The sequence below is a fragment of the Corvus hawaiiensis genome, chromosome 5, assembly GCF_020740725.1.
Source record: "Corvus hawaiiensis isolate bCorHaw1 chromosome 5, bCorHaw1.pri.cur, whole genome shotgun sequence".
Classification (NCBI taxonomy): Eukaryota; Metazoa; Chordata; class Aves; order Passeriformes; family Corvidae; genus Corvus; species Corvus hawaiiensis.
This window is the reverse complement of record NC_063217.1, coordinates 41,693,133-41,719,900: the sequence shown is the minus strand read 5'-3', so window position 1 is coordinate 41,719,900 and position 26,768 is coordinate 41,693,133. Positions and strand designations below refer to the sequence as shown.

Genomic DNA, 26,768 nt, shown 5'->3' with positions numbered 1-26,768 from the left:
AGCTGAAGAAGACCTCCAAGATCATCAGCTCCACCCTCTGACTGAACACCACTATGCCCACTAAAACATATTGAAAAGTGCCACATCCACTCATTTTCTTCCAGGGATGGTGACTTTACCACTTCTCTGGGGAGCCTTTTCTTGCTTCCAGTGAAGAAATTTTTCCTAATATCCAACCTGAGCCTCCTCAGGACAACTTGAGGCCATTTCCCCTTGTCCCAGTTACCTAGCAGAGGCCAACCTCCACCTTGCTACAACCTCCTTTCAGGGAGTTGTAGAGAGTGATATGGTCTCCTCTCATTCTTTTCTCCAGACTGAACAACCTCAGGTCCTTCAGCTGCTCCCTGTAGGACTAACGATCATCCTGTGATTTACTGGAGACAATTGAGATTCTCGGTTTTCAAGTATTTCTTACTGACAATAAATAAATCCGTGATGATGCCAGAAAAGGAGGAGTCACATAAATTCACATGGTCTTAATACATTTACCAGGATTCTTAAATGGAAATTTGACATCACTACTGTCAGTGGTTACTGATATCAGTAATTTTTTAATACTTTGTTATTTTTTGTTCTTTTTTATAAAATATATTCTTTAAGTCTATTTTTCAGAAAGCCTGCTTCTAAGTTCTGCTTTTAATATGACCACAAATTGTATATAAATTTATGTATAAATTGTATATAAAAAGCCTTTCTGAGATTCACTAAAAAGTTGTGATACCTAAATTACCATACATCTCATAACTCTTCTTATCTACCTTACAGAAATGACAGCCTCTGAAGCAGTCTTCATCTTTGCATTAAGGGAAGGTATATGTGTAATTTTGTGTAGTAGGAAAGTACATCAAGCTTTCTGACACATCCTCTACAGGCGTTTCAAAAATAGTAAGTTAAGAAACAAAATCTCAGCCCTTGTCCTGCCGGCTGTTAATAAAATTCCATCTGGTCACTTAGGAGCTGTGCCAACATTACCACACAAAGAGCTTTTAAGCTGTTTGAATGTTCAAGAGTCATTTAACAGCTTTTTTATTTACCTTTTTTTTTTGTCAAATATGCACCTAATAGTATACAGATGGCTAGGTTCTAACAAGTTTACTTGTATGCAATCTTGAAACTAACCTTGAAAATAAACTGCTGAGGTTTTGTTTTGGGGTGTTGCTTGGGTTATACTTTTTTTCTAACATTTAGGATTGTTCAGTCTACTGCTGCTCCAAGTTCCTTATTAGGCAAATACAAAGTGAAAGTGAAAACTTGGTGCCTGGTTTTTCTAAAACAGCAAACATAGTAAGAATCTGCTCAGCCTGCTCAGAGCCAACAGAATGGGAGTAGGGGACAGGGAGCTGAAGTCTCAGTAGACAGCAAGCAAAAGAAATGTTCACTGACAAAAATCTTCACAGGGAAAGAAATCCCAAGAACCACTGTGGGCAATGAGAGAGACTTCAGCAGCAGATGGAGACTATTCTCAGTGTATATTATCTGTGTATCTTTCAGTGCCAAAATCAGTTCTAGATTTATTCTCTCGACGTTGTGATAAATGGTGTGTACTTAATACAGAAAAATAAATTTCACACTGTAATTTATATTCAAATTTGTATTGGAAAACCAAAATTGGTTTGCAAAATAACCCCACCCCCATTAAAAAAACCTTCTGAGTGACCCAATCTAGCTTCAAAGTTACCCAGCTTGTCACAGGAGGCTCTATTAGGTGATGTCCCCAGTGACTTCATTTTTTGTGTGAAGCTATTAGTCCATGTGATGAGCCTGTGAAAATCATAAACACGTAACACTGAATTTGCTTGGCCTGGTCTATTGCCTTCAACTATCATTGTAATAGCCAAATTATCAGGGAGGATTCCAAATGTTGCAAGACTTGCTGGGGTAATGTTGGTCATTCACTTCTGCGTAATACTGACCCAAAAGGGACAGGTGAAACAACACTGAATGGTCCACCAGACTGTCAGCTCAAGGATCAATCATCTGGGATGTGAGAAATGCACAGTCAGACAAGAATGCTATTTCAGTTACAAGAAGTGGTTTAGCAATGCTCTCTCCTCATCCCTATCCCTCGACATCTTTTAACTGAATCAAGTATAAAATCCGTAAGTTAAGTGAATCAATTTGTATCTTAAATCTCTGTAGGATAAGCACTCAGTATACATGTAAGGGTCCAATTCTGTCACTATTTAATGATGGGTAACTGAGTAGTCTTACACATCTGCTTAAACTCTAAGGGCCTGACATGCAATGAGATAATAAAGGGAATAAACCAGTAAAAATATAGAGTATTTTTACTGTTGTTTTAATTAATTTGTGGGCAATTCAACCAAATGAAGTTTTGGAAAGGATCTGACTAGAAAGATCTTGGCTTTGACTTTCTCTTTCAATTCTTTACTCTGGACTGAATTAAAACAAGCTACTCCAATCTTCAAAGCTATAACATATATGATTAGAACCCAAAGAGCAATCTACTACAGAAAATAAAATGGGTCTGAGCAGTGGAAAATAGAGACTAATCTAGGAAAAGCTGTGAAGATTTGAGGAAAGACTAGTATAGATCTAAGAACATAACGATGTTTCGACTTATATTCTGTGTGATGTATTTTTGTTTTCTTTAATGCTATATTTTTAAAGGTATCTTGGCACCTTAAATAAAGATGTAATTGAAGTACATAATTTATGGGATCTCCTTTGTACTCCTGGTCTGAAATCTTAGATTTTGATCAGTTAATAACTTGAATTTCCCGATCCTTTTCCAGGCAAAGAAATTGTCTTGTTTGTTGGACCTTCAAGCAGCTCATTTTAAATTCAAGGTTGATCAGAACACTCTAGCAACCCATTTTCTCCTAGTCCAGCTATCAACTTGAGTTTCTTTGTGGCAGCTGCTACCACAGCGTCTGGTGCTGAAAGAGCCCCCTTTGCATGTCAGCTCTGAGAGAAACCTTTCTGACGTCCGACACAGAACAGATATCAGATATTGAAAAGCTTGAGGGCTCACACAACACAGTTCAGTGAAACCTCAGCAAGGAAAGTAAGTATCTACCCTGATAGAATTATAAAGGTCATTTGTTTAACACAGAAATATAAATATAAAATAAATTTTAAAAGGTAGCAATTAAATTAGCTCAGCAGTTCCTAATTAAAAAGACATAAGGCATTCTCTTACGCAACAACACTCATGCAAGTTCCATTTTCCTTCTTGACAAGACACATATCCTAAACCAGCTGATCTACTACACTCATCCCCGCAGCTATCTTTTTATGGAAACATACAGTTTCCCCCAGTTCTCTATCCCAGCAGAAGGCTGAATTGCAGCCTCTGCATCTTGTCAGACTGGGGGACTTCACAATGATGTTTCAAAGGGTACATATGCCTTAGATATAAAGTCTTAATAGTTGTTTATGTTGGTCACAGAGGACTTCAAAATTTGTGTTTAATTTGGTTTTATTTATTTTTCCCCAAATTACCCAGAAAGTCCCTACTTTTAATTACAAACTGCATGATAATTACAAGCCTATTTTTAATTACAAACATGCATGAAAGTTTTAGCCCTGAAAATACACTGAATTTGATGAGTATGTACAAGTAAGTTCCTAATGGAAGTGACCTGCCATTTGTATTATTGTTAGGTTTTTAGTGAAAGTTTCTTAGAAACAGGTTGCCTGCAAATCTAGTAAGTGCCTCTCAACCCTTTTATTTACATATGTCTTACAATTAAACATTCATATGGTTGTAAGTACTTGTTTGCCTGCATTATCCTGCCTAATGCTACTTTCGTCAAAGCATTTTTGTCCCAAGGAGGAAAGAGAGGAAAGACTATCAAATAAAAATGCACTGTTCCACCTGAACACACAACTGTTAAAACCTGTAATTGAAAAATTCCCTTTGACCACCGAAGGGCCCAATAGACGTGTGACAGTCTCCTCATGCCTTGGAGAAAAAGGCTTTTAATGTTCTCTAATGTTGATGAAGGATACAAAGGAAATTAAGTCCGTTTTGGAAAGCCTTGCTTCTTGGCTGGTGAAATGCCACTAAATCCTGCAATTTAGCAGTTTAGCAAAAATTACTAAAACGGCGCCAAATCAACAATATGCACTTTGTAGGCAGATTGCAGTGCCCACATATATCACAAACTGAAGGCTACATTGTCAGCATCATTCGTCTATAAGCTTTTAGGACCAAAATGTACTCTAGAGTTTTTAGTCTGCTTTTATAGATATCATGTATGGTTTTAAACCTGGTATTACTGAGATTAACAGACATCTGTGGTTAATCCTTCTAGAGATAAATAGTTGCCTATTAATGCAGTTATTTATTTTTACCTAGGAATCCATAGGGTATAGAGCATCAATAAAAACACTACAGTGATAGGAGCAGCTCAGATCCTCTCTAAAGGAGAAGGATTCAACTGAGTTTTCATGTAAGACTGACATAAAAGCAGAATCAGATAGCAAAATTAAAATGGTGCACAAACTGCTCAATATAACCCTATTCTAAATAAAGATTTCCACAAAACCCACTAGTATTCTGCATGACTGCTGTAGTTACAAGTGATCATTAACCTCTGCACAGCCTTTAAGAGCTTTATTTAGTAAAATTCATAGAAGAGTGACAATGCAGTAAACATGACACTGATGTTCTGAGGCAGCACATTACAGTACATGGGCACAGCTGGGTAAATCACAGTCTGAATGTTACAGCCCTCAAGTATTACTTCAAATCACTATGAAGAACATTTGAATGAGTGAGACAATGCAATAGGTATCCACTGAAAATATGGTTTTGAAAAGAGAAAATCTGACAGCGCAAATCAGGGCTAAAAATCTCCAAAAGAAAAGGCTACTTTCTATGTCTTAAATCTCAGAACTCTTAATTAAACTATTAATCCCCCATTCAATCAACTGTGTTTGGGCAACATCTCAAAAACAAGTGAAATGCTCCCAAGAGACACATATTTACAGGAAGCTCAATAAAAAAGGCAAGTAAGACTTTTTTTCTTTTCAAAAAGAACTATATCTTTTAAAGACAAAAGATTTCTGCAAAATGCCACTTGCTACATTAAATTGCAAGTCATTTGCTTCCCCCACAAGCAGGATCTGACTGTGTGCAAAGCGAAGGAGTGCTTTGCTTTCACCGCTTAATAACCATCTCTCAGACTAGGTAAAGAGTCATATTGACAGAAACTGAAAGGACTCGGGTTCCGCACACAATGTGCAGGTCTGAAGGATGAAGGGCAGATGGGAAGTACAAAGTCCTTGGGATACATTTCACAAGGGATGCAAGGATCTGTGTCAATTTGTTACAGCTGCATGTGCTATGTCCCCAAATCAAGAATGCCCACTGTACTCTCAGAGACATTTATCCCTCTGATGACCACGAACATCTTGACTGATCCTTAAATCACAGGGGAGGAAACAAATCAGCTTTATATGCAGAGATGACTGCAGGAAGCCTACCTCCCACGGACTCATTCACCAGACATCAGATTCTGGAGAAATATAACCTTTTTTCCTTTTAAGTTTCACATGCATTTTGCTTAAGCCCTAATCCAAAACTCTTAGTTCTCTCAGGCAGCTTAATAACCAAATTCATACATTAGTCTTATTGGTATCTCTGAGGGTATGGCTCTTCTAGGCCCTGCTTCAAATGTGCCCTGTATGCACAGGCAACAAAGGAATATTTGGGAGAAAGATTCTAACACAAAGCACATGGCAAAAATGTGAAAGTGCCTTTTGCACATTAGTGTGAACATAAAAACAAACCAAGTGCTATTCTCTACCTGAAAGGATTTAAACAAAATTTCTCCAAAACATACTCAAATCAGATTTTTGTATTTTTCATGTGAGCACTGAAACACCTCTTACTTCTTCTGTTGAGATATATTTCATATTGGATGGGGCTTGAGTAACCTGTTCTAGTGAAAAGTGTCCCTGCCCATGGCAGAGGGCTTGGAACTAGATGACCTTTGGTGTCCCTTCCAACCCAGCCAATTCTATAATTCTATATTAAACAGTCATTGCATAAAACAAATTAATAGTCACAGGAAAAAGTGCTGGAACGAAAACCCTTCACCTTTTAAAAAATATGCCTTAACTAACAGGCTATGAACACATACCACTATTAGGTCTTATATCCTGGTTGATTTGAGGGTACAGCTTCAATTTCAGGCAGAGGAGAAGCTCGGACTTTTGGAGCTCTTTGCTGCATAAACACGTGCCTGTCCCAAGGAAGGCAAAGGTGGTAACCCAGTTGTGTCTCTTCCTCCATTCTCATTTGAAAAGAAAAAAGGTTTCAAACTTTCTTAGAAAACAGGCAGGCATCCAGCTCTAAGAAATAATTTCAAGCCCTGGGCTTAAGGCAGAAATCATGCTGATCAGAAAATGGCATGCATATTAATTACGGGTGATTTCCCACTGAGCTTGGTGGTTCATCCTATTCTGAATTCTCCAAGCACTTTTTATTTACACAGCCAGAACTCTTGGCTCAGGTTTCTGAATGCCACACTGCAAACCACCCCAAACATACGCATAATGCAGTCTGCCCCTAACCAGGCATCTATAGAGAAACTGCCAATGCAGTATTTCAGGATATTCATAGTATTTATTTTATACAGACTCTTAGGAGGACTGAGCTACTGATCAGCTGCCAGTCCTTTTGCCAATAGGAATGAAAGAAGCAGTGATACTTCAGAAGGAAGACAGAGAACAGCAGTCAAAACACAGCATGATTTTTTTGACCAGCTCCTGCATGTAGCGAGGATGTTGCAGCCTTTGGCATAACTGAGTGCACTTAGGAGTTATTTATGGACTGCTAAATAGTCAAGTGGTACTAAGAATCTTTGCAGTGGTCTGTCAATAGTCTGAAAAACTTCAACAATGTGCCCTAGCCCATCCTCCACTTGGCATCTTGCACCAAACATTAAGGAACAGCACAATCCTTTCTATATCGTATGTTTAGTGTTTACAGCAAGGAAATTTGTCTCGTTCAGCATATAAAACTCCCACAGATGCCAGCCACAAAGGGACCACAGTGGAGGTAAGAATCCCTCTCCTACTCAGTTTCATGGTTGTTTTCTTTTTCCTGAAACTTTATGTTCGCCATTATAATTGGTCCTTTGAAAGTGGAAGAAAGAGGAAGAAGAGAAAACAATAGTTCAGAAGTTGTCACATTTCTTTTACACAAGGGGTAAAAACTTAGCGATGTTTCATGGAGTAAATGTGCACATTATGCATTAGCCAAAAGCTGTTGTCAATTTTAATTACCGTAGATATGCTGATATTTTAATGAATAAATGAATAAAAGAAAAGGATGTTTCTGTATCAGCAGGCATAGAGCAAAGCAGCTTTGTTGCTGACCACATCCTATTTACTCCCAGAAGCTGCATATAAGAATAAAAATTTAAAAGAGTATTATCATGTGTAATATTCTTCCTTTCCATTTTATTAACACATAAAAGCATCACATGAAATGTTATTGAGATAATATTAATTAATGCAGTAATCAATTGATCCTTAAAGCAATATTTATCAGGAAAATTGATAATTCAGCAATACGAACAAGATAAAAAAAACCAAGTCTTTCTCCTTCCTCATGTTGCTTTGAGCCAAGCAGCTAGGCACAATGAATAGTAGTTTGGTTACTGGTGATAATTTCAAATCTGAGATAAATCCAGCAGAAAGGACACGCTTAGTTCCTTCTACATCTCATCTAGGTATCAGAACTTCTCAGACTAAGCACTCCCCCAGTCTAAATCAGCACTTTCATGTGTAACCAGAGCCAGACTCCTCTATAGAAAAGAGTAGAGGAAAGCCCAGAGAGAGGGAACTAAAAACTACTAGAGCTGAAAAATCTAAAATATCCTAGGAAACACATCTGGTCACCACCACCCTTTTCTACTGAAGTTTGTCTTCCCTGTGAATAGCATCCACTGTGATAATCTCTTGAAAAACAGTGCAGTTATGTCCCACTAGAGAAGTATTAAATGCCTCTATCAAAAGGAATTATTCTCTGATCTAGTTGAGCAGAACTTTTGATTGTCCTACAGGTCTACACCATAGGTGCTCTAGAAGGATAAAAACCAGAAGACACTACCAAGTAACTTTGCAAGGATAGATTCATCTGTCTTGTAAAAGCTTCCTTTTGCTCCAGGTTGATAAAAATTTACTACCTAAGCTAAAAAAATAAATTAGTAATAATACACAAGTAAAACCACAATGTGTTGGGATAAATGAACCTAATTTAGGTAGAGGCTTTTACCTCTCTAGTTAATAGAGATGTGGCCCATGACAGACAGACTATGGATATGACTGAACTGTGGGATTCAGGAGAGCTTGTAAGTGCATGTTCTGGCTCATCGTATTTCATGCCAGAGAAGGCTCAAGGTATGCACTCTCCTCTGCTTAGGTGGAAAGGAATATGGTCATGTCATAGAATCATAGAAACAGCACTGAAAGCTGTACTAAAATCCAAAAAGATTACATCAATGACATGTAGACAGAGCAGGAGATCAGTAGGGCTTTCATGAGAAAAGCTGGGAGATCTGGACCCATCCGTTTCTCATTAATTGCTGCTGCAAGTCAATCTCAATGCATTTCTCATCAGCTAAATAAGTAATGTAGCACAGAAAGAGCTGAAATCCTATTTAGGCTACACCTGATAATCCATCTTTCATCCCCAGTGTGATTCTGCAGAATTAAGTCTGTTGGGTGTGTACAAACAAAGGTCTGCCATCCTCTAACCACTTGCATTAACTTGTAGTAACTTGTGTTCACTTGTAACTATGGTCACTATAGGGCACTAGCAGTAACTAAGCAACAACACTCCTATGGAATTTTTCAAGTATACAGACTTTAACTTTCCTGTATAAATAAATAGTTTTTGTATTTTACATATAATAAATAAATTAACTTTATTTTTCCTGGAGTTATCAAGAAGTCAAACATAAATCTACCAGCCTTATTCAGACTGGCCGAACAGCAGATCTTGAGTATGCACTTTGTGCTTGAAACCAGTATAGCCTGAAGGCAGATATGCATTTGTAATCTTTGCAGACAACACTGAATCTGGAGGAACAGCTGGCATACCAAAGAGGAGTCCAGAGGCACTGTCCAGAAGCCTGGGGACTGGATCAACAAAAGTCTCCTCAAGTTCAACAGGGGTAAGTGTCAAATTCTGCAGCTACAGCAGAATAACCCCAAGCACCAGTGCAGGCTGGGAACAGACTGCTGTGAAGATCTAGGGGTTACAGGGAATGCCAAGTAAAACATGAGGCAGCAGCATGTTCCCAAAGTAAATAAAGCAAACTATACTTTGGTTACATTAGGAGCGTGACCAGCAGATCGAGGCTCTGCTTGATGCCTGCAAGGATTTGTGTCTCCCCCAATTCCATGTCTGGTTCTGTGTGTACCAGAACAAGGACACTGAAAAACCGGGCAGAGCTATCAAGGTTGTCATGCTCTCACAACTCGTGATGTGTAAGAGGTTGGGGGCCTCTTTAGTCTGGCAAAGAGGAGGCTAAGGGGGAAGCCTGAAACTACCTGAAGGGATGCTACAGAAACTAGAGAGGCTTCAAGTAGTAGCTAGACTAAGTCATAGCTGACCTGGTTCAACTGCCTCAAAATCCTTCCAAATGACGGTTCTGTATTTCTTCTACAATTCCATGAACCTGTTTCAAATTTCAGCTTAAAACACTTTCACTGTTTCTACCACAGTGTCTCCAAGTAGGATGTGCAGGTATGTCTAAGTCTTGCTGTGTCACAAATGTAACTGCTTGGTCCTTCTAAAAATTAGCAGAGCACAGATTGGAAAATTCCTCATCTGACTATTCCTGCGCTCTAACTTTCATTTAGCACATCTTTTCCTTTTCTTTCCGAACAGATTAAGTACCCTTTTGCCCTACAAAACAGGTAGCAGTTTGGAGCTCATGAAGAAAAGGTCTCAAACACAAGTAAAAATTCTCCTTTTACATCTAAAATTATTTCACTTCACTTGCTAACAGACTGTTAATTTTTATTATGAGATTCTTCTATGGCACTTACTCAACAGTGTATGCAGTTTTGGTACTGCCTGAACTCCCATGGATACAAAGGTGGACTGTGATTGTCAAGTACCAGGCAAGCTAAGTTGTACTACTGGGAAAAAGCAACTTGGTGACTATGATGTAAAATTATCTTGGCTTGGTAAGTCCCTCATATTACTCCAGAAGGATCTGAGCATAACTCTGAAGAACAGGGAAGAGGGACTCCCTTTCACTGTGGTCTTCAGTTGCAAAGGTAAAATAAAAGGAGCTTGAATGAGGCTTGATTTCTGTTACAATGTTTTAATATTGAGGGAAGATTACTAATTATTTACATATTTGAAGAGAAAAAGAATGCATTAAAAATGTGAATTCAGGTTTTAAAAAAAACCCTCAGAATTTGTGAGATGACAGTGTACATGAGACAAATGGAACAGAAGTACCACAGAGGCTATTTTGTGAACTGTTTACTAGTAGAGTTGCAAAAGTATATTAACTCTCCACATTCCTATTAAAGCAAGCATTAGGAACTTCACAGCTTATTAATTGTTAGGAGGTGATGCATATATAATGAAATAATACCTAGAAACTTTGTATTTTGAAGTGAGTAAGGAGTTTTGGTCTGAACACAGGCCTTTGAAAATGCTGAATTAAACTCTAGCTGTCGTTATGACATATTTTGCACCTTGATATCTCTTTTAATGACACAATGTCACACTAGAAAACGACATTTTAGGAGAAAATGCTTTCATATGTATCAAACCAGTATTTCTTTTGCACGGCCTGCCTTTCATTTGTTATGTTACTTGTTTACTTTCACATTTCAGAGTTCAAGGTAAAAATCTAGTTTTCACTTAATTTCTATTTCCTTATCTGGGTCAATCATGACCTTTTGCAATGTGCTAGCTTTAAATCCTGCACGAGAATGGGAGTAGAAAGAAAGACAACTTTTTACAATCCACTGTCTTGGTCTTGTTGTTTTCCCTTTTTTAAAGGAACAGATGGGAGGGGGCTAAATTTAAGCTTAGTTTTATTTACTTGCTCCACTTTTTATGGAATTAAACACTATCTTCACTCTTACAATTAAAAGGTTATTTAGATGAATTAATATTTATAGATACCTCTTCAGAGGACATTTTTTTTTACAACAGAGCTGAGTGCTCTTATCTTTTCAGCAGCTGTTTGTCACCCATTGCTGGCATGTCTACATTTTCTCTCTAATACACGAGAAGTCAGATTTTCTCATCTTTATCTGACAACATGATACACTGAAAGGACTTGTCATTTGAGAATACAAGTAATTCCCCTGTGCCACAAATTCTACAGTGTGCTAAACATCTGCAACTTTTTCTGACTCCCACAGATGTGAGTCACCACAAAAAAAACCCCCCTCCGTCTGTAGATCATAAAGCCATTAATTCTACTAAACCATGATGGGTATTTAAACATGAAACTTCACCAAGTCATTTCAAATATGAAGGCACCACGTGCCATTTTATTATGCATCACTTTATTACCTATTATCCTATGACCATATATGCTCAGACAGAATATAAAAGCTACAATTTGGCCCAAATATCATCTCAAATCAAATATGCAGTCTCTTTACGCATAATACAAGCAATGGGGAACTGAGGCTGTAATCTGACTACACTGACGTTTCAGCAGCAAAGCTGGTTTCAACAGATTACCTTTTCTAAATGCTCTGCAACCAGGTCATTTAAGGCATTGCAATACAGCATCATTTAAGTCTACAACACACACGTAAACCTGTCATTTGATAGAGTTTGCTGTATTCAATTTGAAGAAGTCGTGTCTCAGCACTGAATATAAGTTTTACTTTCATTAAATTAATGCCTCAGTGCCTCTTTATAAGCTCTGTTTAGCATGCAGATCTTTCATGTCAAAGCAACTGCACTTTTTTGTCTGATGGTTTTACACTACCCTTGGATTACATTAGATGAAGCAGCAGAAACATCTAGAATGAAAAGATTGAGATGATATGCTGAATTCTGGGAACAAATTATTTCCTCAAATACAGAGCAGAATAGTGTGCTCGCCTATCTAACAAGCAGAACTGGGCTTCTAAACTTGAACAGAGCCTTGGAAAGTTAGAACATAACACCAAAGTCCAACACCAACACATGCTACATGATCAAAGCTCGAGTGGTACAGAATCTGTTACATAAACACAGCACCAGAGTGGACATCAAAGCCCCATTCTGGTTGTTCTTTGAGATGCTGACAAGAGAGTGTTAAAACATAAATATTTTTATTCCAAATTGTGACCAAACTCAGAAGAGGCCTTTTTGTAATAAAGCTGCTTTTGCAAGAAGTCAGGGAGCTAAAAGATATTAAAAAATCAGGGGCTTGCAAGAATTTCTGAGTTTTCAAGTTTAATATCTACTCCTTGAACTCAGATTTACATCTCTGCCCAAAGAGCGTCTAATCTTAATCTGGAAGCAGGCTCCTCAGCATATTTCTGATTGTAAGAAATAGACTTCTGGTGATGGGGAAAAAAAAATAACAGGCTCATCTATATATTTTTTAAGAAATAAAAAGGGTCAAGCAGAAAAGCCTTGTGTTTCAAAAAATCTGCCAAAACGAAGTCATTTTTAAAATGTGCCTATTGACCAGCCTTCAAAAATCCAGCAAGTTCTTTATGTACAGCCAAAGATGCTGTTTTGTTGATGACAACTTCTGATTTTAGAAATAAAGCAGTTTAAATAGTTGCTAGAGTATGTTCACTTCCAAGAGATACCTCACTGCTGTGATCACTGAAGTACAGAAAACTGTTCAGAAGTGGCAGAGCTAAAAGTGGGCTAAAAACAATCCAGTAGTCCACAGCTGTTGCTTTTTATCAGAAAGCCTATACGATACCAATTTAAAGAAAAAAAGGAAAACATCAAACAGGCCACCCCTTGCTAAACTGAAGTGCTGCATTATCTAGGGCATTTCTCTCTCCAGCCATCTGTTTTGAGCTGGGTACATGCACTGAACTCAAATTTTATGTTTACAAGAGAACTCTACCACTTTCCTCCTGAGACTGCGTGAGAAGACTTAAATTCTACCTTGTTCTCAACAGCAAAAAAAAAGAACCATGATACCTTGTAAAGGGAGAAGTTATGGCCTCCATAGCTAAGCAAGCACTTCAGATCATGTCTGGGATGATGCTGCATTCCGAAGAAATCTACTGACTTGCTTTTTGCTAGTTTCCATCATTCCTGCCTTCGGAGAAGTGTCCACACTAATATATGTGTGATTAGAAGCATAATGTGTAAAAGTCTTGCAAAGAGAAATTCCTAACATTTTCTGGGACTATCAGGAAGCATCAAAAGTCATCACCTAATGTTTACAAAGTGAATTTTATTCTGAAAATGCAGTATTTCCTTTTTCCCTATGCTGCTATAAGATACAACAAAGGTCACTGTATGTCAATTAATAGCTTATGGCACTGTGCTCACAGTTCCTTTTACAGGAGGATGTTCTAACATGATGATCTCCATGTTAAATTGGTTTCTTCTTTGATATAACAAATTATGTAAACTACATAATTCCATCAATTTGAAAGAAAAATCAAGTTTACCAAATAGTTTTATCTGTCATCAAATACAGCTCTTTCTTCATTTAGCGAGTTCCTTCAGAGGCTATGTGTTAGTATAGCACCATATCTAGGAATAAAAGACATGTTAAAAGTGCTTCTGATGGTCAAAATCAGTCCAATGTCTGCATTCCTCCCCCAGCTGTTAAACTGGGGAGCCAATATTACTATTCCATGAAAGGATGGAGTGACACATGCCATTTTACGTGCTTTCACCAAAATAGGACAGTTTAAGCTGTACTACAGCCAAGTCAAAAAGCAGGAGCCCAGTGACTTCAGTGGTACTCAGTGTGGGCTTTGTGGGGGTACAAGAATGCTGTATAAATAGCACTTACACAAATAGGGCTCAATTCTGTACAGTTTCTTTCCTACAAGATACATTCTTTCATATAGTCTCACTTCTTGTACATTAGGCAAAACTGAAGCATGATTTTAAGCTGGTTGTAAATAACTAGCTATTTAACTAAAGAGAAGAACATTTAAAAAAACCAAAACACTTCAGCTCTTGAAATTACAAAGCTGAGCACCAGTTTTTCAATTCCTTCCTTAACAAAGATGGTGAAAAGGGTATATGGTAAAAGAAGCTGTCATGTATTTAACTAATAAAGAGATAGGAGGGAAGATGGAAAAGAGTACGTAACTGGAAGAAGATGATGTAGAAAACTGGGCAATGAAATAAAGAAGTCTGAAGGAATAGGAAAGCTGTGAAAAAGAGAGTACAAAGAGTAAAAAAAGAGTATTAGGCAAAACAGAAAAGAATTGAATAAATACATGTAAGTCAGATACAGGTATGTGGGCTTTGCCTGGAAAGTGCACACTGTATTTTGGGCACTACTGCACATAAATGTATTGCTTACTATCTTTGATTCAACTGAAGCACTATCTTGCTGTAAATGGATGATGGGATTTTCATTGCAAAAGCTTAAAAAAACCCAAAACAGAGCCAACCCTCCTGCCTCCCAAACCTGCTTGGTTCCTGTCAGCAACTCCTTACATACATGTTCCTCCTCTTTCTCTCAATCACCAATGCTTTCCTGCTTTTCCTGTAATTCCATATGGCAGGAGCCAGGATGTCTATATATTCTCCCTGAGCTTCGCAAAGAAACGGGTAAGAAAGCCTGGCAGGCTTTGCAGGATGAGAGCAAATTTGTATTTGTATAAAGCGTATTAACGGATTTCTAAATTAATTTGATTCTACCAGACATTTTTACAACAAATGTGTTCACAGACTGGTTTTCTGTTCTCATTGTCCTTTTTTTCCTCCCACAGAACAACACCCTGATCCTAAAATCAGTTCAACACATAAGCAAGGAAGAGGAAGGAGGAAAAATTGTGGCTCCCAGTCACTTAAGGGAGAAGGAAAAAAAGAGAGAACAGTAAGTGTGAAAATGCCTCATAACTGTTACACTGCTACTGCCACTCCTCTTGATGGTCAGGTTCACTCGCTGCATTTCCTCGTAACTGGCTCACTGAAGTTCAAGGCAGGGTGTCTTAGATATAACAGGGCTCTACCATGACCAGCGCTCCAGTGATGTCCATTGTGCACCCTGAAGGACTGCTGAAGGAAGTGGTAAGATATAGAAGATGCTATCACCAAGCACAGCAGACTCAGAAGACTGACTTCAGTCAGTTCCACCAAAGGCCCAGGAGGGGTAAGTTAAACGTTCTGTGGACAGGGAAGATTTAGGTAAGAAAGATGTGTACAATCCTGCTTTGGTTTAAAAACCCTTTTCTCTTCCCATGCTTTGTTCCTGCTGTCAAGATAAAACAGCATTTTGATTTAAGGAATAGTTCCAAAGCCTTCATGTAGCAAAAGTAGCAATTTGGCAGTACTGAACTCAAGCTTTGCCTGCAGGGTACTGGGTGCTGTTGACAGTGAACACAACGGGATTTCTCCACAGAAAAGGGATACTGGAATGAACTTAGCAAGGCTAAAGGAAGGAGAAGGTATGCTACTGGTCCTGTAAATAGTGGCATGTACTTGTAAGGTTGTATTTAAGGCTAGAAAAGTTAAAATAGTCTAATTAAAGTCACTGGACTGTCATACTCAACATCAAAGACAGGAAGCATTTCTAAATATGCTCCCAAGAGGAGTTCCCAGCTGCTGGAGAGCAAGGCACCCTCAGCAACAGGCAGAGCTCCCCAGCCAAACACTTCACTCACCCTAGAGATTATAAAGGCTTGCAGATGTTTATGTTGTCTGATTTTGATATTTATGTAAAAGATCTAGGCTAGCAGCATTTTCAGCTTCCATTCACAGAAGTAATTCATATGGTACAATTTTAGTTGCCAGGCTGTGTATAATTAAGGCCAAAAGGGGTAGAACAGAGTTTGCAAAGTGCTGAGTATAAGAGCTCTCTTCCAAGTGTGGACCTCAAATGTACAGAAGACAGGACGAGAGAGAGAGGAGTACTCTGTTGTACATGGTGTTCTTTCTGGACTGACATATTCTAGAGGTAGAGGCAATTACTGAAAGGTAAAGAAGGCAATAAGAACAGGGTTTTCAACTGCAGGTTTTGTACCCTGATGCTCCATGCTAGTACCTCATGAAGGCCATAAATGTACAGGCAGCCGACAGTGAAAATGAGAACTCAAGACTACCACAAGATGCTGTCACCTCCCCAGATCTCCCAAGCACAACCCTGTTCCCCACAGGCTCATTGGCAGCCCTGACAAATTTCTAAAAGGTTTTGTCCAATTCTCATCACATCATCCATCCTATAATGCTTAGCTGCTCTCCTCCATCAATCCCAGTCTTCTCAGTCTCCATCTCTCTGTTCAGTCTTACTTCCAAACACATTTGCAGAGCATAGGCAGGAAGCCTGAAAGAAAAGCTGCTATTCACCAGGTGAGTTTAAAGTACCTGATTAACTGGATTTAATCAGATACTGAAAAGACTTGTCAAACCTGAGACAACTGATAGGAAGGGTCAACAAAAAATTTGAATTATACACAAGTTTTGCATACGTCTTCAAAATCATTGTGTCTGTCCAGCTGGTAAGTATCAGTGGACAGAACCAACTAATGAATTCAAACACTGATTAACTTTCATGAACCTCCCTGAGTTATCACTAACACAATGGGCAGCTCAGTGTTTTGATAAAACCTCAGAACTGACAAATGCCTCAGATGTTCCTATAACACACAACTAGGAGGCAGTAAGCTTGTAAGAGCGGTTAAGTATGAAGGAAATGGGACCTACTGTTGAAATGGATCACTAAAAATTTTCCTGTATGAGAGTGTGATTTTTAATTTTATTTTCCCTGATTTTTTGAACGTGTAAATATGATTTTTATAATAGGTTTCTGTCTGACCTAGAATGAGAAATCATGAAAGCACTTCATTTATTTTAAACTGCAGAGTTTAATACAACTTTATACATGCATCCACACTGTCAATTTATGCATATTGTTAATTTCAGCTACTTCAGACATACATACATTTATTCACTGACATTTCTTATCATAATTTGTGAAGATGTATCTGAAAGTGCTTCATGTCAGGGATATTTCTAAGACACATGCCTTGCCTGTGCCCACTTAAACTTGTACAGTTAAGGCATGCTTTATTTATTTGCAAGTCCCAAAGCATCATGTACTAAATTCTGTCCTCTACCTGGAGATAAAATGAGCAGCAGTTATCTGGTTTATAGATTTGACAAATTCTTCTGGGCATCTGCCAACTTTGTAATCTACTTGAACTATAGCTTAAGAACCATATGAGATCACCAGGGTTTCTGCACAACTTCAAAGCTCCCTATGCCAGAGCCATGCAGTTCTCAGGCTGAATAAACGTCGCCAGGCTCTGTGCACAGCTTTGAGGCTCCTTGAACCACAGCCACTTGTTCCAGAGGGTTTACAAATTCTATTAGGCATATCTGGAGCACACAAATTCTAATTCACATCAGCTATGTTTCTGCACTAAAAGGAGCTTCAACATTCAGAAATACATGGCTTTTAACTACCATTTTACTCTACCAAAACAAATTTCATTTGGTTGCCATTATAAAAAAAAAAAATCTGTAAACAGAAACAATTTTTTATACCATATTTAACAAAAGGAGGCCCTGGGAGATTCTTCTTGCAGTGAAAGTTGCTACTTATACAATCCCTTAGTAGGAAAAGCTCCTTGTCTAATTAAAATTCAAACGGTCATTAAAAAAATTCTCCATTAGCTGGAGAACACATATTAACATTTTAAGACACCTAATTTCCAGAATCTTAGATGTAGTTCCTAATCTATTTTAACCTGGCAACACGTTAGAATCTGAAACTTAATGCCTTCAACAGTATCAAGACAGCAGGAATGCTCATTTTCTCAAGACCAGCATGTGAACAGACCCAGGTGGACTAGTCAACAGTGAAAAGTGGGTTTTCTCTTACATAAGTAACTAGGTCAGTCTAATGCCCCTTTGTTATCCTAAATCATGAACTTCATCCTGTGGCAGAGTTAAGAAAGGATAACAACCAACCTCCTTTACAGATGCCACAGAAGAATCTCCATAGCCTTCTCTCCCGTCAAACAGTAATGACATTATTTTCCCTTTTGTTGAACAAATACTTGTTTATGCTAATCTCTTCTTTTTGTTTTATGTATTTGCATATAATTAAATTCTGAGAACTCCGAGAAATAACTCAGCTTTACTTGAGAAAGATGGAAAACCATTACAAGTCTTCTCAAGGACTGTCAGCAGCATACAACTGGTACTATTAAAAATAAAAACCAAATAGAAAGTAATAATTATCTGATTTTATTTACATTATCCCAGCTATTTTCTTTATATTTTGGAGAGGGACATGGAGTAGCACTCCTTCTTTCTTCCTCCTATTTCTGTCCTCTGTTGTTCTATTCATCCATCTTTAGTTCTAGTATTTCTCTCCCTTCATGCATTTCCCTAAAGGGATTTTTGTTCCCTTCTATTCTTGTCTTGGTAGCTTTCTCATTTCCATTATTACTGCTTTTGTTTCCTTCAGGTTTCAGCTGTTCTTCTGCCCTTTCCTCTTTCCACTTTTAGTTTGATGCCACAGAAAGCCAGACATTCCTCACAGACTTCTGAAACTAACTCTGAATCTTCTGTTCTCAGGAAACATATTTGTGAATTAAGCCTTTAACCTAAACACAAAATTGATTGGTTTCAGCCTCACACAGCAACAGAAGATCACAAATACTGGCCTGATCACAGGAACAGTTATTCATTGAGGAAGGTCAGTCAGAAGCAACCTAACCTTTCTGGCTGCTTCAGCAGCACACTTCAAGGAACATTACTGAAGCAAGAGATGCAGTCTAAAAGCAGCTTCCTCTCTGTTTATGTTTTAAAGAGAAGACTTTTGCCAAAAGCAGCCTCATTTTTTCAAAAATGCTAACACAACCCTTTATACTGGCTTAAACTGGTGTATTCCGATTGGCTAGAACTAATATGCTGCTGGTGTTAAAAGTCTCATTGTTTTAGCAAAAACTTTAAAAGAATTACAAAGTATCTTCTTGTGCAATTGACGTAACTCTTCTCCAAGCAGTTTGTCAGACTTGCATTTCACGTAAGAAAACTTGCAAAAGAGTTCAAGATGGAAGACTTTTTCTCTATTAATTTTCATTTGTGTCATCTGAAGCTACTGGTTACACTTTTTTTGATCAAAAGCATGTTGACCTACTCTATCTTCCCAGAAGCAATATTGGACACAGCCATGCCTGAAGCTTTACATCCTCCTGCCTTCTCTATTTCATGAACCATCATCCTGAAGACAGGCACTGGTTTGTTACACTCTGCTCTGTGGTTCAGTTTGAATTCAGTGTTTTACAACCAGCAGGCTGGCTGCATGTGCTAATTCTTCAGGAAAAGTGGGAGAGAAAATTGAGTATATCTGGGAGGAGAGCAGTAATAGAAATCTTTGTTCTGACAAGTGAACGGACAGTACTAAAACAAATCCATGTACATTACAGACTGGGAATCTTACATATTTTTGTCACTGAGCCTTTAATGTTAGGTATTGTAAAGAGAGCCTAGCAGGCTGATTTTGCAGTTTGTTGCTCAACTAAACACTTAAGTTAGAGCAGAGGCTGCCTTCCATTTCCTGCTAACAAAACCAGGACTCTCAAAATGGAAGAATATTTTTATGAGCTTTCACTATTACAGACTGTAACTAACACTTCAAACAAAGTGATAAGTACCGTAAAACAAATGTATGCTGTATTTGTATTCTGCATACAAACTCCCATACGTGGTGTTTTTCCATCTTTTGGGCTCAATGGATTACTGCTGAGTGTTTAAATTGTTACAGAGCTCCTCATTTTTATTTTATTAATTTACATCCAAGGAATAATTGCACCCTGCTTACAATAACTTCCATAGGCCACTGCTCTAAAACGGAAAGATTTTCTTGGATACAGCGTGATTGCATGAGTTTACCGATTGTGTTTTTTGAGGTTAAAAACAAGAATCAACTGAGGAAAGGGACCATTCATTGTGAAACTGAAGCATTACATTAGTAACTGAAAAGTAGAAGCCTGTAAGTGTTTTTATAACAACAGAAATAAAACGGTGGTGGTGCACACACCAACTAAAGTATTGAAAGTACTCTACTGCCAAAACTGCTTAAGGCAACCTACCTCTCAAAGCCAGACGTTGAATAGTGTTTAAACTCTACTCAGACACAGCTTTACAAACTACAAATGCAAGCAACAGAAGTTACAATTTTGGAAAGAACCTGTGTCAGTGAGAGGAAACAGCTATCCTTCAGGAGGAGACAACTGCCATGATAATGTCTTCAGAGGAGCACACACATGGAAACAGTGTAGCAGAAGAGATATTTCTATACTATAAAGATAATGCAGATCCATGTGTACATAAGTATTTTTAACTACAGAAATCTTTTGATTGGACTTAGAATATATCTGCTTGGGCTTCCATGTTATATCTTTAGTATACAAAACCAGTTAATACTACGCCAACCTTCATAAATACAGAACAGACCATATGTTTAGCCGTAAGATATCACTGCACTCTCTGCCACAAACACTTGTTTGTTGAGCACGATTTCTGGAAAGATATAAAAGCCATTGGAAGAACAAATTCATCCTTGATTTAATTCTAAGGATTTTCAGTTTTTATGCTATGTGTTACCAAAAAGAAAGCTAAAACCTGAATGAGGGCATCTACTGCATTAACTGTATAAGCTTAAACACAGATCTTAGACATGAAAAATCATTACAGTTGTCAGCCAAGGTGAAACTGATTTCAATCCTTGTCACTCACAAGAGCTGCTGCAGAGACTTAGAGTTTGCTCTGATTTTAGAGACAGTGGAATCAGACCCTGATACATGAAGAACAAAAAAAGCCCAAAAACACCCCTCCTTGGTATTTTCACAAGTAATCTCGCTGGGCAATTACAGACAGGTGCTGACAGATTCTACAGGAAAATTATTCCAGTCTTCCTGAAAGTATAATTATAACTACTCTTTTGCAGCAAGACGTAGCAGATTCCAAAGCTATTTACAAACTTGCCTGGAACTGAAGTGTAGTTTCCTCTAAAAAGGAGTGATGTGCTCATTCTGCACCAGCTTTTCTGAGCAGGTTTCAGCTGATGCCCTGAAGTTATTATTTCTGGAAGCCAAAATAGCTACAACTAGACTTTGACCAGAATGATGAGATTAATAGTCTTACTCTGTGAATGGAGACAGGAAGCACAGGCAAACTATATTTTGTTATTTTGCCTTTTCAACCCTCATTAAGAAGAGATTTTCACTACATCGTTAAGAGTTTTAACTAATTCTGATGAAATCTAATAGTTATTCCTCGTGTCTGACCCTGGAAGCTTCTAGCTTGAACCATTCTCCAAAGGTTTCCCAGTGCTTTAAAGGAGTTAAATAAGCACTTAACCTCATTTGACAACCAGAAAAACTGACGTATGGCAACTGCTTCCTTCCATAGAAACTTCTAGTTAGAAGTGAAAGATGCATGTGATCGTCAAAGAAACTACTGATATACCTAAGGCCACAGGAAATGCTGATGTCAAATCCCCGCGCCCAATTCAGGAGCTGCCACCTCCTTAGCCTGGCTGTAAACCACAGTTCCTTGCCCTCTGGACCCGCAACCTTGATCCCACCATCACGTTTGGCAGACTGGCTGGGTCTTTGGCAGCTCAACGTGGGCACCTCCTACCCATCCCTAGGATCTACATTACAGCCAGATTTCTGGAAAATCTGTTGTACGGTGGCTTTTCATACCGGGAGAGCTGTAGCTTTGTGCAAGAGGATGAGGTGGAGGAGGCAAGAGAAATTCACCAGCAGCTCTGTTAAGAAAACCCAAATACCATGCTTCCTGGTCTCGTGCGGTATTTGATGGACACTCCATACAAGCGCCAATCAGCGTGAAACTACTAATTCATAATCTTAAGACAAAAAAGGCAGAGGTAACATGGCTGCATTTCTAGGCACGATTAATGCTCTGAAAGACGGAGAAATACGAGGACCCTTGTCTTCCTCAAACAATGAGCAGAGATTATAAAACAATCTAAACATACTACCCCAACCTGTCTCCATTATGCAAACAGTAACTGGGAAAGCGTTCTGGGGGTGCCTTACATAACTCCTTGCTCTGAGTCCCCCTTGGCACCCGGGGAGTTGATCTTCCCCCTAACCCCAAACGCAGCCCTAGCTCCGCGAGTGCCGTGCGGGAGCTCCCCGGGCTGGGCGCGGGCGGCAGCAGCGCAGTGGCAGCCCCGGAAACTTTGCGCCGCAGGGGCCGCGGCAGCGCCGGGGGAACCGGGGGGGCTCGGCAGAGCCCCGAGCCTCCTCCCCGGTACCGGGAGGGAGGCAACCGATGGGAAAGTTGCACCAGCCACCTCTTCCCGCCCCGCCGGAGACGAGGGGGCGGCGGCCTCCGGGGACAGAGGGGTGGCGGCAGGAGCTGCACAGCGCGGGGCTGGGGCGACTTACCCATGGTGCCGCCGCGGCGGCCTCCTCCTCCTCCTGCTGCTGCTGCTGCTGCTGCTCCTGCAGCCGCCGCCTCTCCGCCGGCGCGGAGGGAGGCGCCGGAGGCGTGTGCGCGGAGCGGGGCGCGGCGCGGAGCCTGCGTGCGGCGGGCTATGAGTCAGGGCAGCACATCCGGGCACGGCCGGGAGACACCCCGCCCGACAGCCCGCCCGCCCGGCAGCACCGAGCCGCCGCCGCCGCCGGGGAAGGGCGGGAGCCGCGCAGGGAGAAAGGAGGCGGCGCGGGGCCGGCGGCAGCGCCCCCGGCTGGGGAGGAGGCGGCGGCGGGGCGGGTCCCGCTGGCAGCGGCGGCTGCCGCCCCTCGGGCCTCCTTTGTTACAGGGGCTGGGGTGGGGCCGCCCGCCGGGTACTGGGGGCGGCTGCGGGGGACGGAGGGGGAGCGGGTGCGGCGTGGTGCGCCTTGCGCATCCCAGCACATCCCCGCACCACCGTCACTGTGCGCCGTTCCTCGGTCCGCGAGGAACGTGGGGTGGTTTAAACACGGCGAGCGCCGTGTGTAAGTTCATATTTATTATATGGACTCAAAGGAGGAGCGTTTTGCAAGAAGGAGGGGATTATGCCGGATGGATAAGGGGGTTTTTTTTTAGGTGGTCTGTGTGAGGAAAAGGATCGGTGGAGGAAGCGGCAGGTGATGTCCAAGTGCTGCACGTTTTGCTGAACCAACATGACAGGTTTTACACCCGAAACTGAAAGGCACAAGGTAGTTCGGTGTGGAAGGCATTTTTAACAAGGAAACGGATGCCTGTGCTCAGTGGTCCCGGTTCCTTTCTGCCCTCGGGTGCTCAGTATCCGTAAAGTAAGGAACAATACGGAACTGTTTGCTGTTACAGTTCTCATAGCACTTTCACCGGGAAACATTTGAGGGGGAAGGAGATGTTGAATTGAGTAGCTTTTGTGGCATTTTCCAGTTCTTCCCATGGTCATGTATTCATGGTTTTACCGGAGCAAATCCTAAAGTACGGTTACATAGATTAGGATCACAGAGCGTTTTAAGAGGAGTTTGCTTGCTGTATAGAAGTGGATGGGCCAGGGACAATTCTGATTAGTGATGCAAAAAAAAAAAGTTTCAGTTGAATCATCCCCCACAGTGGCTTCACAAGTGACACCAGTAGTCCCTCTCACCAGCAGTCAGCAGCTGCCAGGGATTTCCTCTCTGGAACAGGTCCCAGGAGCTTTCATGCCTGTAAAAGGGCAGTGTGATGTGACAAGCAAAGAATAATTCATCAGTCTTTCTGCAGAGCACAGACTGAACATGTTGGGGTTTATCGATTTACCTTGGTGTAGCTGTATGATTCACCACCTCTTTCCTTAGGACATAGCAGAATTTTGTAGTTGACTTCAGCAGGGTTAACCACTGTCCCAGTATGCAGAACTTGGCGCTGAAGATACGTAATTTTATGATCAACTGATACTGCAAATTAGTATGTTTTTATAATGGCTAGACAACTCCACCAGTCTCGTTACTGTTTTCATTGCACTGAGACTGCAGAAAATTCAAGCCAGAACATGTTGGTTTTTTAACTGCAGGGTTTATCTAATTCAGTACTTTTAAAAACACAGGGTTACTTAAATGAGTCTAAGAGGTGAAAAGCTGTATTTTTTTCTGCTTTCATCTATTTTTAAATCTTGTCTGAAATTCGTCTTTGTCCTATGTTTTTACCTCCTTATTTCTTTCACTCAACAATAAATTTTGCTTTGGCTTTTTAACTGTGTCCCAAATGTTTCCTCTAATTGTCCGGGGAAAAAGTCAATGAAATTCTCTCCTTACTGATCTGTCTTTGAGGGATCATGGAAGAGATATTCCACATATTATTTCATGTGGGATCAGTCCCACCTAGGATAGACTGGAGAAACCTGTAAAATGCTGAGGTTTCTCTAGTTTACTTACATCTCCTAACTGAAATGCACATGTATACCTTTGCAAGACCCAGAAAGACAGGACCATTACCTGCTCCAAGAAAGGATTTGGAGGACAGTCACTTCTAAAGAGGTCTGCTTTCAAAAACACCGCCAGAAAGAGACTACAGAATGTCTTTGATTATAATTTATTTCAGTGGATTGAAAAGAACTGTACAAAACTAGGGAGACCTTTTTTTCTTTTGACTTATTAATTCTAGAACAGAAAGAGAAAGCTCCAAAGAAGCTGATGACTTGATTTTTGTCAATCCCTTAATTAGGTACAAGTTTACAACAGAACAAAGGGGTGTTGTTAAAAAAAATCCAAATCAAGTCCTGCCATTCTTACAGTTGAATGCAAGGTCATCTATGTATGGCTACACATGGAATAGTTCAAAAGGGAGTGGTATTCTCACGAGAGGAATGTTCATCTCCAAGAGACTACATAGAAGAATTTTGGGCCCTTAGGCTTAGATAACATATGTGTAGAAGATAATACACAAAATCAGTGTGCTGGTTTTTTTAAAGTGGTCAGCACCTGTGAAGTGTGGTCCAGTGATACCTGTGAGAATATCTCATTAAAAACAATGAAATTAGGATGCTCCTGATGTATTCATGAAGGAAAAAATTAATTAAAATCCAAGTTTTTGAGAAAAACTGGCAACTAGAAGTAATGTATGGAATTACTGGTGAGATTTGCAGTAGAAATTGGGAAGAAACCTCTACAAGTGTGTTCTGTGGATTTCAGAAGATGTTGAATTTTGACATTGGTGGAAAGACTGAAAGATTCCTTCATAAAAATATCCTTTAGAACAGCTTATCACTGCTTTTTTTCTGCACTTCTAATGCGGCTGTGAAATTTGAGTTGTAGACTGTGGATGCTAAAAAGCAGGAGCAGAAGAATTTTCCAGCTGCTAAAGCATTTTGTGGAGTTTTCCTTTCTCATGCTTTAGCTGCGAAACAGTGAAAGACAGTTTTGTAAACTATTTGCAGGTGCAGGCTGTTGTGAGAATGCAGTGGGTATTGTTTTGGTTCACTGAAGAAAATATTTTGAAATAGGCGTCGTAGCATTCAGCCAATCACTCTGGGAGGTGTATGGTCAAGCAGCCAATAATGTCATTTCTCTATTGTGAACCAAGTTATATAAACGAGGTGATAATTAATTAAATAATCCCCTTCATCCTGGACCTGAATTCAGGTCATGATTATCACTGTCCCTGGGGACAACAGCAACAGCAGACTACAGAAGTTAGGAAGTTATTAATAAGTGCTTTCTCTGCACTCCCAAACATTGACTGTGTCTACTGTCCTGCAAGGAAATGGAACATTTTCTTTGACCAAGTGACCTTCCAATGCTTACTACTTCATGAATTTTCTTTCTCAGATCTTATACCAATTTCAAATTCTCAGCACATCTCCTTGAAAATCTTCTCGCATACGTTATATCATTTAATTTGGCACAAAGGCGTGTGTAAGGAATATATTTTAAATTGCCTCTGTACTGATGCTAGAAGGCAACAGGAGCATGCTGGGAAACTCAAATACATAAGGAAATACAATATGCTACTGTAATTTAGTGGAGTTCGCACCATCTGATGGGAATGGGCTGTCAGAACTTGTTCCGTCAGTAATGAAGGGCAAAGAAAGCAAAAGTGTGGGGAGCGCTTTACCCCGTTACAGGCACAGACAACCTTTTGAATCCTGGCACCCTGAGAAATCTCCGTTCTTGTAAAACTAGAGGTGGAAATAGTGCAGGGCTATCTGGGAGCTTGCACATGGAAAATAGGACAAGCTACTTCTAGAGACCGTCCTGTGGTATGTGAATGGGGAGATGATAAAAGTGTGCAGAGGGAAGAGTATTGCCAAGGGATGAGTGGCAAGTGGCTGGTAGACTTCTCTCTGAAGGTATGGTGCCTCACATGTTCCATGGGATAAGAACAGTTATTGTTTCAGAAGCGAACACCTTACCTTCTTCTATGATAACTCGTTCATGCTCCCTTATCTGCTGTGTAAGTGTTCATTATAAAGCCTTTCTTGTAAGTTGAAATTAGAAAAAGCCAACCTAAGGTACTCTTTCTATCTGTGAGTGCAATTTAAATACAAGAATGGCTGACCTGGGAAAGTGAAATCTGAGAAACTAACTAGTTTTTTAATCCCAAACTTTAAAAAAACAAAGCTTTAATCTATCTGAAGAAAAAAAGCCTGCATCTGAGTTTGTATGCATTGTGTATCATGCTGCAAGACTGCAGCAACCCTTTCTGGCCTAAAAAT

General features: G+C 39.8%; 1 protein-coding gene and 1 long non-coding RNA gene across 2 annotated transcripts in view; one reads left to right on the top strand and one right to left on the bottom strand.

The window, feature by feature from the left end:
• The window catches only part of RAP1GDS1 (Rap1 GTPase-GDP dissociation stimulator 1), a 90,696-nt gene extending 67,984 nt beyond the window's left edge, over positions 1-22,712 (bottom strand). The window contains exon 1 of the mRNA XM_048304541.1: positions 22,546-22,712. Coding sequence (XP_048160498.1) covers positions 22,546-22,549 — 4 coding nt within the window. The 5' untranslated portion in view covers positions 22,550-22,712. The remainder of the gene's footprint in view (positions 1-22,545) is intronic.
• LOC125326369 lies at positions 318-15,343 on the top strand. The gene is made up of 5 exons (XR_007203787.1): positions 318-404; positions 766-885; positions 2,757-3,028; positions 9,049-9,155; positions 14,884-15,343. It is a non-coding gene; the product is annotated as an uncharacterized LOC125326369 (long non-coding RNA).
• Positions 22,713-26,768: the final 4,056 nt, after the last annotated feature.